This window comes from Notamacropus eugenii, chromosome 2 (assembly GCF_028372415.1).
Source record: "Notamacropus eugenii isolate mMacEug1 chromosome 2, mMacEug1.pri_v2, whole genome shotgun sequence".
NCBI classification, from domain to species: Eukaryota; Metazoa; Chordata; class Mammalia; order Diprotodontia; family Macropodidae; genus Notamacropus; species Notamacropus eugenii.
The window spans coordinates 343308142-343321742 of record NC_092873.1 but is presented as its reverse complement, the minus strand read 5'-3'; the positions used below and the strand labels follow the sequence as shown (position 1 = coordinate 343321742).

Genomic DNA, 13601 nt, shown 5'->3' with positions numbered 1-13601 from the left:
AGCTGACAACTTCATTGGTGGAGATGTTGTTCTTTGTCCTTCGTTTCTGGAAGCGCATGATGTCTTGACTCTTGCCTGAACTGGATTTGATTGAGGAAAGGTTGCCTCACTCTCTTCCAGAGTGATCAAAATCCAGTGGCAAGACAAAAGTCAGGAAGACTCATGATGACCCAGGATATAGCAGATGATCATGGTATCTTCATGTCTGCCCAAGCTCTAAGCACTCCACAGAGCCTGCTTCAGCTGCCTTCATTGCTATTTGAACAAATAGTTCTCATCTGCCAATTCCCAAGTGGAAAAGGGAGGTGTGGAGAGTCTTTACATGCCTGGGTAGACATCTTACTAACTCACTGACAGGTTGGTGGCCCATCAGTTACCCTGAACCTGGTTTAGCCCATCTGCCAAGATGGTTTACTAAGGTGTGACTGCTAAACATGCTACAGCTTCATGGAAACACAGGTGAGTTGGGTGCCAGGTAGACAACAAGGGTAAGCAGCCCTGAAAAGGCTCTCATACCAGAGGTGCTAGTCCTCCTGGATACCCCATAGACTCTTCACTGGTGGAGCCAATTCCATACTGAGAATCCTTATATAATATGAAAAAAGCAGGTTTGGATCTTCCCTGTCCCACAATATTAACCAACATATTTTATTCTCAAAGATGGGTATTCTCTCTATCAAAGCAGATAAGGCTTCCATGCTGGTTGAGTTGCCCTTGGGAAAAAATTTGCATTAACCTTCTGAGCTTCTTCATACTTAGCTAAAGTTGTTGATCCTTGGACAGCAGACACATTTCATTACCCAAGGTGTACTCAAAATCTTTACAGTTTGGTAAAACCTACCTCAGAGTCCACAGGCTCTGGATTTCCTTCACTAACCCAGGTCACCTTCCATATCATCACTGGGCACTTGAAATGGGTTTCATAAGGAAACTAGTAATTCAACCATCCTAAGCTTTAAATAGATAAGATAGATCCTTACATAAAAGGACAGTACAAAGATATCCAAAACAGGAAATACAGTATATTGTATAAATACAGTATATTGTATAAATGACCAGCAAATCACACTATGTTGGAAACCTTTGAACGCAGGCAAGTTCTTGAGATAACTGCTTTGACATTACAGACTGATCAAAATAAAAATTCTCTAAGATTCATGCTTGTTCCTGCTTGCCAACTGCCACCAATAGGCTGGTAAAAACAAGAGCTCTGGAAATAGTCTCCTCAGACCACTGACCTTGTTTCCTGTCCAGTCCCTGAAGCCATTATCAAGAAAAGCAACCCCTGAGGAGAAGAGTTAGCTATCCCCACCAAATGCCAACCACCTACAGAACAAAAAGCAATCCCTACTCTGAAGGAATTCAGAGTCTAATGGGGGAGCTATACACATACAACCATGTACAAACAAGATACACACAGAATAAAGTGGAATAATCTGAAAGGGAAGGCACGAGTATTAAGCAGAGCTATGAAAGGCTTCTTGGAGAAGGTGGGATTTTAGCTGAGACTTGAAGGAAGCCAGGGAAGCCAAGAGGTAGAGATGAGGAGGCGAGAGTGTTCCAGGCATGGAGGAATGCTAGTGAAAATGCCCAGAATTGGAGTTAGGATTAGACCTCCTATGTAAATTATCTGCTCCTTAAGAGCAGAGATTGTCTACAATTTTTAAATTTATATTGCCAATGCTTTGCACATAAGTGCTTAATAAATTCAATCACTCATTCAGATGCAGCTCTGGTACAGGGAAAAGAATACCAAGCTAAGAGTCAGCAGTCTAGGGTTTGAGTTGTGGTTCGGTCATTAATCAGTGACGTCACCTTGGACAAGTCATTTCTAGGCTCCAGTTTCTTTATCTGTAAAATGAGAAAGACTAAACAATCTCTAAAATCTCTTGCAGCTTTAAAGCTCTCTGATTCTGAAACAGATTCAGTCAGAATAGCACAAATAATAGGGATCTGCTGTGAATAATTTCCCTTTTAATCTGCCAAAATTAGGACTGATTTGTTCAGATTGGTATAAAATTTAGGTAGCAGTAAGGTGGTAATTATGACTATCAAAAGCACTTAGCAACAACTAGGCAGAATGAGTTACTTTTGCTACATTTCACATAACAATGTAGTGCCTAAGCATGTCACTTTCCTTAGGAGCTGCACCAACTTAAAAAAAAAAAGCCAATGGATCTGAGAAATACTTTATCTTTTTCAATATTCTACAACTGAGAGGGAATATTCTACAGTGCAGAGGTTTTGCGAGAAATATTTATGGTGATGGGGGGTGAAGGTGGGAGGAGACTGAGGAAGCTGACTTTTTGGTTTGACACTAGGCTCCTTCTTAACCTTCCCCCCACCACATTCAACACTGCACAGTTTTATTCGTGATACACTTAGCTGTACTTGACCCAATTTTAAGAAACTAGGAAATTCTGGTAAGCTTATAGAGTTCAGCTGGTATGAATTTTATCGAAATGCAGTGCTCTATGGGGGCTTGGAAGCCTCTAAATATTTCATAATTGAATCAGCATAACTCAAGGATAGTAAATAGTGATGAAATCTGTGGAGGGTGAGGGTGGGTCTGGAGAATGAAAAGGCAACTAAACCTAAGTCTCACAGGTAATGTTTAAGTGAAAGATAGTTATCATCTACAGCTTCCCTGCCAACCATGCCTTCCCCAACAAAAAAGTGGGCCTAAATCAAGTATCCACGAATACAGTGGCCTTGGAATATGAGGTTGAACAGGACCTCTAATTAGTCCATTAGTTTCCTTGCCTTTAGGCTAGAACTGACTTACCTTTCCACCAAAGTCTAGGCTCACATCTTCCTCCAATTCACTCATGATCAAAATATATGGCATCATTTTTCACTCTTTCCCCTCTCATCTTCCACAAAAATCAGTTGTTGGTATTGACCTTCTACCCACATTTCTTTTTCTCTTTTTGCATGTCTCCTCTCCATTCCAAGTGACAACTGTTAGATTATGTTTCAACTAAGAGGACACAAAGATAAAATGAACGATATGATCTCTTCTCAAAGGGCTGACACTTATTGGGGTAGGGAGAAAATAACAAGTAAGTGAGTAAGTATGAGGAAAATAAATACAAATTAATGGAAGATGGGGCAAATCAGGAAAAGCTTCATGTAGAACGGGGCCCTAGAGCAGAGGGAAACAAGTGATAATTCAAGAATAGGAAGTGAGGCAGAAGTACACTTCAGACATTGGTGCCAGCCACTGGAAGGACATGGGAAAAGGGAAATGGGATGTGGTGTGGATGGAACAGGAAGATAACCAGTTTGGCTGGACCAAAGAATGTGGTAACGGGAGTAATATATAATAAGGTTGGAAAAGTAGGCTGGAAGGACTTTAAACGCTAAACAAAGATGCTTATATTTGACCTAGAAGCAACAGAGAATCATTGGATTCTACCAAATATGGTACAAATCAGACCTGCACCTCAGGAAAATCACTTTGGCAACTGTAGGAAGGATGAATAGGTAAAGGAAGAGCACTGAGGTGGAGAGAACAATTAGGAAGCTATTGCAATATTCCAGGCAAGAGAGGATGAGGGTATGAAGCTGTGTGAGTACAAGAGAAAGGGTTGGATTAAAGAGATACTGTGAAGATAGAAAAAGCAAAATTTGGCAAATAAGGATATGTGAGGTTAGAGAGCATAGAAAGTCAAGGATAATGCTGAAGTTGTAAGCCTGGATGCCTGGAAGGATGATGGTACCTTCAACAGAAATAAGGAAGTTCAGAAGGAAGATGCATTAGAAGGGGATACTGGAAAGGATAGTGAGTTCTGTTTTGGATGTGCTGAATTTGAGTTGCTTTGGAGATACCCAGTATGGAATATCCAACAGTTGGAGATGCATAAATGCAGCTCTCAGAAGAGAGACTAGGACTAAATACATAGACAAGTTTCAAAGTCTTCTGCATAGATTAAGCTCACTGGAGTTGATTTCACCAAGAAAGAGTGTAGTCAGTGTAGTTAAAGTACATCCACAGTTAGCAGACATGATATAGATAATGAACAAAGAAAGGAACCTGAGAAGAAAGGCTCAGACAGGTAGGAGGAGAAATGAGAGAATAGTGTTATAATAATCCAGAAGAGGGTGGTCAACACGTCAAATACATTAAAGGTCAAGAAGGATGAGAAGTTAAAGGCCAACTGATTTATGGATAAAGTGATCGCTGGTAATTTTAGTGAAAGCAGTTTCATTTTAAGTGATGAGATGGGAAGCTAGACAGCAAAGGGCCAAGAAATAACAAGAAAAGAAATGAAGGTAATAATGGTTGTAGAATTTTTTTTCTATAAGTTTGGTCCTAAGAAAGAGGCTAAATACAGGCTGACGGGGTGGTAGGAGCTAATGAAGGTTTTTTTCAGGGTAAGAAAGACTTGAGTACGTTTGTAGGCAAGAGAGAAGGAACCAAAAGATAGGAAGGGAGTTTGTAGGGGCAGAAACAACAAGGGAATACGAACAAGGACTTGTGCAGATGAGTTTTCCTTGATTGAAAGAGTCACTATCTCACTGAAATAAAGCAAGAGAGAAGGGGCTGGGGGAAGGGAGATGTCAAGGGGAGATTAAATTCAGACCAAAGGATCTGTAGAAAAGACCCAGGGGCTTGATAGCACCACTATCTTCTAGTATTTTAAAGGCTGGGAGAGATACTAGACTTGTTCTGTTTAGCTCTGGAGAGCAGAACCAAGAGCAGCGGGTAGAAGTTACAAAGAGGTAAACTGAGGCATAATGTCAGGAGAAACTTTCTAAAACTTAAGAGTCACAGCAATACAATCATCCGAGACAATTCTGGAGGATTTCAATGGAAGGTGCTGTCCATCTCCAAAGAAAAAACTGGTAGAGCCTGAATGTAGATCAAAGATACCTTTTCTTTATTTTTCTTGGGGTTTTTTTATTCTGTGCTTTCTTTCACATTTTGACTTACATAGAAATGTGTCTTGCATGACTACACATTTATAACCTATGTCAAATTACTTGCCTTCTCAATGGTGGAAGGGAAGGAGGGAGAGAATTTAGAACTCAGAATTTGAAAAAAAAAAGGAATATTAAAATTGTTTTTATATGTAATAGTGAAAAAAATAAGATACCAAATAAGAAAAAAAAATTAAGAGCTGTCCAAAAGGAGGATGGCCTGGCTAAAGAGGTGATGAGTTCCTCCTCCTTGGAAATCTTTAAGCAGAGGCTGAGTGAAACCTTATCAGTACATTACAATGGGGATTCCTTTTTCGTATTGGCTGCACTAGGAGGCTACTGAGGTCTCTTCCACTTCTCAACCTCTATCATTCTCCTTATGCATAGGTTAATTTGGTCACCTCACTCCTCTGTTCAAAATATTGCAATGGTTCCCTAGTGTCTTTCAGGTAAAAGTCAAATTCCTTATCCTGGCATGCAAGTCCCTACACAATCTTTTGCCAACTTACTTTTCCAGCCTTATCTTCCATACTCTGCATATACTCTATACTGCAGAACACCTGAACTAATGTGTGTCCTTCCCATCCAACTTATGCTTTTCCCATGATTTTGTTCATGCTCTCCTTCCCTGTGCCCAAAATGACCCCCCTTCCCAAAACATAAATCTTCCTGAATTCCTACCTATCAGTTCAAGCATTACCGTCTCTGGCAGCTGCTGCCAGTCAGGACAATTATCACACAAAGGTATAAATATATCATTGCCTTCTCATCTTTTCCCAAGACATTCAGATACAAATGGTTCTAAGATAAGTTGCTCTCCAGTTATTGGCTCCTTCTTGTTCAGTCTCCTGTTGACTACTGCATAGGCTGATAAAATGGCTGCAGTGGTAACTGAGTAAACGTTCTGGAATGTGAACTCTATTTCAGTAGGCTCACTCACAGAGTCTGAGGCAACTTAAGTACCCTATTCTGCTCCCACATGCTTTTGACTTCTTCCCTTAGGTCTCTAAATTGTGAAAGTAACCTAGTTACATTCCAAGTAACCTAGGTTTGATGTATTTGGCATTTCTATTTCTAATATTAGGGACAGGGACTGGACCTGTGTCTTCATTGGGAAAGAGGAAACTCCCTTAACCAATGCAGGTCAACCCCTTCTCTTCAACTTGAAGTCTTAGAGAATTACCTGAAATAGAGAAAAATCAAATGATATGCCTAGGGTCACAAAGCCAATATATATCAGAGGTAGGACTCCTATAATCATCATCAAAAGAAGAAAAGGAAAATTTTTCACTCAGGGTATGTATTGAAACACTCATTCTCACCCTGTGAGTCAGGCAGGTTTTTATCTAGGTAAAAACAGTGTTACTCAGAGTGTGTCAAATGCTTTATTCATGGTCACAGTGAATCAGTCATTGGACTTGGAAACCTCTCATATTACAGAGATTGATGATACTGGAGTGTTCAAGGAAGTTTTACTAGTGACCTTGCCCTACTCAATTGCAGGGGCAGGAGTCCTAAAAGATCTGATACATAGGCTTGCCTTGATCCTCTTCCAGCCATTAATGACCTTTCCCCGCATTAGATCTCTCCTAACACATTTTTGGCACCTCTGAAGAACTTGCTTTGTGTCACAGCTATTTGTGTAAGTATCACATTTCCCAACATAAGCTGTATGAGGTCAGAGAACCCTTCTCAGTCTCTTCTGCTGGATGACCATCTGTCTCACACATACACTCACCTTTGAGTGCACCCCATGCTCTGTTTAGGACCCACTTCTCTTTCTATATTCTCTCTCAGTGACTTCACTAATCCCCACAGGTATAATCATCATTTCTGTGCATATGACTCCCAGATCCCAGAGACACAGCATGGCATAATGGAAGACAAAGACCTGAGTCTGAATCCTGCTCCAGACACCTACTAGCTGCATGGCCCTGGGCAAGGCAGTTAACTGCTTTGGGGTTCAATTTCCTCATTTGTAAAATGAGTGGGTTGAACTTAATGGCTTTTGAAAACCCTGCCAGCTCTAAATCTATGATCCAGGGATGTATACACATCTAGTGCTACTCTCCTGAGTACCAGTCCAACAACACAAAAAGTCCAATGGACATTTCCAACTGGAAGTCCCATCAGTATGAAATTCAACATGTCTGCAATAGAACTCATTTTCTTTCCCTCCAAATCTACTCCTCTTCCAGATTTCTCTGTTTTTATTAAAGGCACCACCATCCTTCCCATTATGAACTCAGGTTTGTAACCTCTGAGTAATCTTCATTCTCTGCCCTCTCTCTTCCCACACTCAATTCAAGGCCAAGTCTTGGCAATTCTACCTCCACAGTATCTCTCAAGTCCATCTCTTTCTCCATTCCAGAGTCAGAACCCTAATTTAGAATCACATCACCTTTCATCTGGACTATAGTTAAGAATTCTCTAATTGGTCTCCCTTCTTTGAGTCCCTCCTCCCTCCAATCTATCTTCCACATTGCTGCCAAAGTGATTTTCTTTTTTTCTCATTAAAAATGTCCTTGTTATTATTGTGGACTTGGAGAGCATGAAACATGAACATTTTCCTATGCAAAGAAGAACAGAAAAATATCACCTAGTAAGAAGGGACTGAGAATCTTCACCATGTATAGTTTGGATTAAAAAAGTTTTTTTTAAATTTTAGTTCTATGATAGCTTTGGTTTGACTGTGTCCCTTACTGAAATTCCTTCCACTCTCTTGTTTATTTATTTTATTATGTTAATATTATATATTAATATATATATATATGTGCGTGCGTGTGTGTGTGTGTGTGTGTGTGTGTGTGATTACTTAGAATGAAAAGCTTTCACAATTTAGAGACCTAGAGGAAGAAGTCAAAACCATATGGGAACAGAATGGAGTACTTAAATTGCCTCAAAGATTTTGTGAGTGAGCCTACAGATATATATTATATATTTTATTATAGATTATATAATATATACTATTATTATTTCCCACCTCTGTATCTTTGCACTGGCTTAGAATGCTTTCCTTCATCACCTTGGTCTATAAGAATCCCTAGTTTCCTTCCATAGTCAACTTAAGCTTGACTTCCCTCCAGCTGCTAAGTTTTCTTCACACACAATTACACACACACACGTATATGTATATGCATACATTTTGAACGTACAATTATATCTATATATTATCTTCTCTGAGAACATGAAAGCTTCCTGAAGGTAGGAATGGTTTCATTTTTCACTTTTATATTTCCAGCACTTGTCACAATATCTGACACAAAGGAAATACCTAATAAATATTTGCTGATTGTATCTTAGCTAAACCTTGTATTTTCCTCAGTACCTGTGCACACAATAGGAACATGAATTTTTGTGAACTGAATTAGATAGCATAGGGTAATAAAAAGAGTGAGGAATGCAGTTACAGGTCCCAAGTTAAAAAACTGACTCTGAGTGACATGAAGCAAGTCACTCAATTTCTACAGGTCTCATTTTCCTCTTCTGTAACTGAGGAGACTGAACCAGATACCTCTAAAGTCTCTTCCAGCTGTAGATCCATAATGCTACGGATTGCTTCACAAGACTTACGCCTTATATGGTAGTATTACAAGCAAATTAGTATTTCTCGATGACAAAACTGCACTTGCTACAACTTTCACACATCTAGAAGTTTACATGGAAAACCTGCCCACAGGTTATTGGACCTTCCAGAAAAGATCGTGTAACTGAGTTGAACAAAATTCACTAATAAAACTTCCTCAAATCTTCAAGTATCAGAGCTACTAAATAAAGGTGCTCAGATGAGTGAGTGTCAAAGTACAACTGTGATCACACAAGACCATCCAGACACTCAGGACTACACTGTTTCCACCTTTAAAAAAAAAAGGGGGGGCCAACTTGTGTCACTTACCTACCTCAAGATGAGGATAAGTAAGACACTCACAAGAGTGTCTTTAAAAAGTCCTGAAATCTAGGGGGACAATTGTTTCAATTGTTTCACTTCTCAATCAAGTTCCATAAATACTGATTCTCTTTTTACTTTCTTCTTCAGGTAATAGTTAAAGAAATAATCATATAGCACGTAAACTGACATTTAAAATAGATTGCACAGTTTACAAAAGTACATTATTTGCACTATCCTGTAACACAGTGGGATTAATAAACTCGTCTTCTTATCTCCAGAGATCATTGGAACACTATCACTTTAAATGATGCTCACCTGTCTCAAGGATGCTGGAATCACAATCACTTGCTTCTTAAGTAAAAGATCAGTTAAGAATTCTCACCTTCAGAATTTCCGGTTCTTTGATATCCAGAGATTCTGTATTCCAGTGTTTTAGGCTTGTATGTAGCCTGTGATATTTATGAGCACTTGGCGGTGTAAAAAACCAAATCACACAGACCGCAATCATAAATCCAAGGCCAAATCCCAAGCAGAGTCCACTCACGTAATTGGGGAGAGGGAGTATAAGGTACCCATAGACTAACAAAATAAGGAAGTATAGTGTCTTCATTGGTAGTTTAGGCTGCTGCATGTACAAATCCATTTCATGTTCACTGTCAAGTACGGCATTATTTTCCTCAAGCGTTTCTGGCCTAAGAGAACTGTCTAAGGGCTTATCAATTTTATTTTCTTCTTCAGCATCTAGGTCAAAGTCCTCAGTATATAGCTCACAAAATTCTTCATCTTCTTTGCTCACTAAGGCAGACAAAGAACATTTTTCAAGTACTGAGGAAACAGTCTTTGCACTTGCATCCTTGACGCTGCTGACTTGAGAGCCCTGCAGTTCCACCTCCCTTACCAATTCTTCAGAGGGCTTAGGGTTCTCACTTCTACTGACATTAGAGTCACTTCCATCACAGTCACCTTCCCAGTCACACTCCTCTTCTTTGATGCTGTAGTTGTTATTGCTTTCCAAGTGGCCATTCAAGCTGGAAAGATTGGAGAGCTCTGAAGCACTTGAAGATAAGGCTTTGGGCCTGTGGCTACTACTTTCTTCCCCAATAATTTTGCTAAGGAGCTGAAAAGGCTCATAGATGACTTCAGAAAGGCGCCGTTTAGTATCTTCAATTTTAGCTTCCATTTCGGGCACTTTAAAAAAGGATCTAGTATCCGAGGGAGAAGTCAGTGGGGAGGAAGGAGCCGTCTTGGAATCTCCCCCTGTGTTTCGTGGCTGAGTAAACTGCTTGAAGAGGTGTAAATTCAGTTTGGAGTCAGGTGGTTTATAGGATAGAGTGTCCAACTCCTGCTTGGAAGTGTCCGTGGACAGAGACTTGACTAGAGTTTTCATCAAGTGCCGGTGCCTGGGGGGCTGTGGGGATTCTTTTGGCTCCACCTCTGTCGAGAGGGACTTGACAAGGCTCATGAAGGGTTTTGCACTAGAAAGGGTGGAGGAAGAGGCACTGGATGACAGGACAGGAGACTTGGAAGGAGAGGACAAAGGAGAAGAGGAACTAGTTTTCTGCTCCGATAGAGATGATACACTGGGTGAGCTCGCTATGGGACCTGATAGAGAAGATGCTGGGGACAGAGAGGATTCCAATGATTTTACAGCATTCTCAGCGACGGGTAAAATGGGAGGAGGGGAGGACACAGACTGTACAACCGCCATGACAGGTGAGGTAGCAGGGCCAGCAAAGTCATGGTGCCCACGTTCAAAGAATAAGTCTTCCTTGGCTTCAAGAGCAGTTACAATGCTTTGGTCATCGAACTCTTCATCAGGAGGTTCCCTGAATTCCTCCTCCTCCTCTTTCTCCTCCTTCCCAGATGCTGAGAAGTGAATGGTGATGGTATCTCGTGAAAGAGACCTTTGGACCTGTACTTTGGGGGTGGATGGTGGTTTTGGCATATCATTAGTTTTCTCTGCATGGCTACTATTCAGACTTGTCATTGCCGTCTGTGCTCACTGCCCTCACACAGTTTCAAGCTCTGTGAAGAGAACATTAGGAGAAATAGAAGTCAAAAGGCAAATTTCTCATAAAAAGACACAGATATTTACAGATACAAATCAATCAGAAAACTCATTTTGAAATGGTAATTATATTTTTACTTTAACAAGCATTCACTATTCCTCAATTCCATGGATTAACTATGATTAGTTTGGTGAAAATTAAATCATTAAGTATTTTCTTATCAGTCAAGTCAAACCCTTATGAACTGTACCATCCTCATTCTTGCCATTACAGCTGCCCTTATTTTTGTTTCCCCTCTTTTGTATGGCTTGCTTATATTAATAACTCAATTTTTCAGGGTTTAGTATACTAACAAACTGGACATCATCATTGCCATCCATAAAGAAATCCAACAGGACAAAATGGGGTCATGAAGAATCCTGAAATGACATATTTCAGCAGTAGTTTTCTATCTAAAGAAACTAACCAGACCCAGGAAGGCTGTTACCTCAAGAGAACTTATCGAAGTGATATTTATAATCATTTGTCTTTCATCTCCAAATGCTTATAAAATCTTGTCATAAAACAAGAAGTAGCAAGAAAGTTTCTAAGTATGTAAAGATTTCAAGTATACATGGGTTTAATTTTTTTTAATATGCTAATTAAGAAGCCAAAATGCTTCCGCAGGCATAAATAGCACATGGATCCATGTCTTAAAGAGAACTAAGGCAAAGTCAAATGACTGTAAATGAGTTTAAAATTTAACAAATGAAGGAACACATAAATTATGGCACCACAGCTACACTCAGCCACCTGACTACTTTCTTAGTTCCCAAAATGTGCCCATCAATACTGTGGGTGAGACAAGAAGAAGCAGCTTCAGTGTTGCATGAAAAGAAAAATGTAGCTAAAGTCATAGGACCCGGGTCTGAATGGAAAATGACTTAACCTGTTTGTGACTATTTCTTCTCCTATCAGAAGGCCCCTTTCAATGTCATTCCACGACAAACTGAAGACAATGTGCCTTCTTTCTAGGAACTTACGATGTTGCTATGTACGTAAAGCATACAAGTGCAAAGTTATAAACAAAAGTAGCAATACAAAAATGCTATAAGATATCCTGTAATATTCTGTTCAACTCTAATATTAATAAATGAAAAGATTAAGTGCCAAGAGACTGGTCGAAGTAAAAAGTACCCTAGAAACACAGATATCAGAGTGGGTTGAGAAGCTCAGAGAAAGCCCCCGGAAGATGGAAGAACTTGAGCTGAGCAATCAAGAACGCTGGGCAGATCTGGATGGGTGGAGAGGTCCAAGGAAGGCATTCACTCAGACAGGAAAGGTACGACTTGGGCAGGAGCTGAACATGGTATATTCAGAGGGCAGTAAAAAATCAGACTGGGAAGAAAGCAGAGTTTGTGTCTGGGAGCAGTGGGAGCTGAGTTTGGTGGTATCTGAGAGCTAGTTTAAGGACTCTAGTGTAATTCAAATTGTTTTCCAGAATGGTAGAATTGCTGAATAGCTATGCCAACATTCAAAGTGCCCAGCACATAGTAGGTGCTTAATAAGTGCTTGTTGACTGATTGACCATCAGTGTGCCTCTTTAGTGTTCTTAGAGACCCATCATTTATCACTCTTGTCTTTTGTCATCTTTATCAATATGACTGGTATGAGATGAAATCTTAGAGGTGTTATAATTTGTGTTTCTCTTATTGGTGATCGAGAGCATTCCTCCATATGGCCATAATAACTGCTTGTTTATACTCTTTAAAACCACTGATCCACTGAGGAGGGACTCTTGTTCATAAATGTTTTTTATCAGTTCCCTGTATGTCTTGGATAGTTGACCTTTTTCAAAGATATTTGCTGCAAAGATTTTTAACCCAATTAACTATTTCTCTTTGAATTCTAGCTACAATGATTTTATTTATACAAAAGCATTTCAATTTTATGTTACAAACTGAGAAAAGATCTTTGAATGATTACACTTACTTTTTTTCTAACTCTATAAAATAACCTTTCAGTAGTCTGGATGGCATGGTACTCAATAACTAAATTAATTTAGGTAGCACTGTCATTGATATTATACTGTCTTAAGCCTACCAATGTGAAGATCTGACTCTATTTGTGTAACGAATGTTTTGTAATGATGTCTATGTATTTCCGGTGTATATCTTGGTAAGTAGAAACCCAAGCATTTTGTATTTTCTGTAGTTACTGTAAAATGAAATTTCTCTCTATTATCTTTCTGTTGAATTTTGTTAGTAATTACAGAAATATTAATGACTTAGGTGAGTTTTATTCTGTTTCCTACAAGGTTGCTGAATTGTTTCAATTAGTTTTCAGTTGACTCTCTAGTGTTCCCTAAGTAAATCATCATATCATCTGCAAAAAGTTTTGTTTTTTTATTTTTTATTTTTATTTTTTATAAGTCTATGCTTACTTCCTTCAGCTTTAGGTTTTATTGTTATAGCTAGCAATTCTAACATTATTTTGAACAGTAATGTTGAGAATGGATATCTTTGCTTTAACTCATCAGCTTATTAGAATGGCCTCTAATTTATCCCCATGACATAGAATGCTGACTCTTGGTTTCAATTAGATACCATTCATCATAGTGAAGAAAGATTCATTTATTCCCATACTTTCTACTATTTCTAGTAGGAATGAATGTTGAATCTTGTCAAAAGCTTTCTCTGTATCTATTAATGTAATTGCATTATTTTGTTGCTTTTATTACTAATATAACCAATTTATGTTTTACTAATATTGAACCACCTTGTATTTCAATCTAGTTGTAG

The 13601-nt window shown here is 39.1% G+C and overlaps 1 protein-coding gene across 5 annotated transcripts in view; it reads right to left on the bottom strand.

The window, feature by feature from the left end:
* The window catches only part of TEX2 (testis expressed 2), a 162501-nt gene that overhangs the window by 105887 nt on the left and 43013 nt on the right, over nt 1-13601 (bottom strand). For all 5 annotated transcript variants that reach the window (XM_072645810.1, XM_072645812.1, XM_072645809.1 and 2 more), the window contains exon 2: nt 9195-10837. In XM_072645810.1, the coding sequence (XP_072501911.1) occupies nt 9195-10799 (1605 nt within the window). In that variant the 5' untranslated portion in view covers nt 10800-10837. The remainder of the gene's footprint in view (nt 1-9194; nt 10838-13601) is intronic.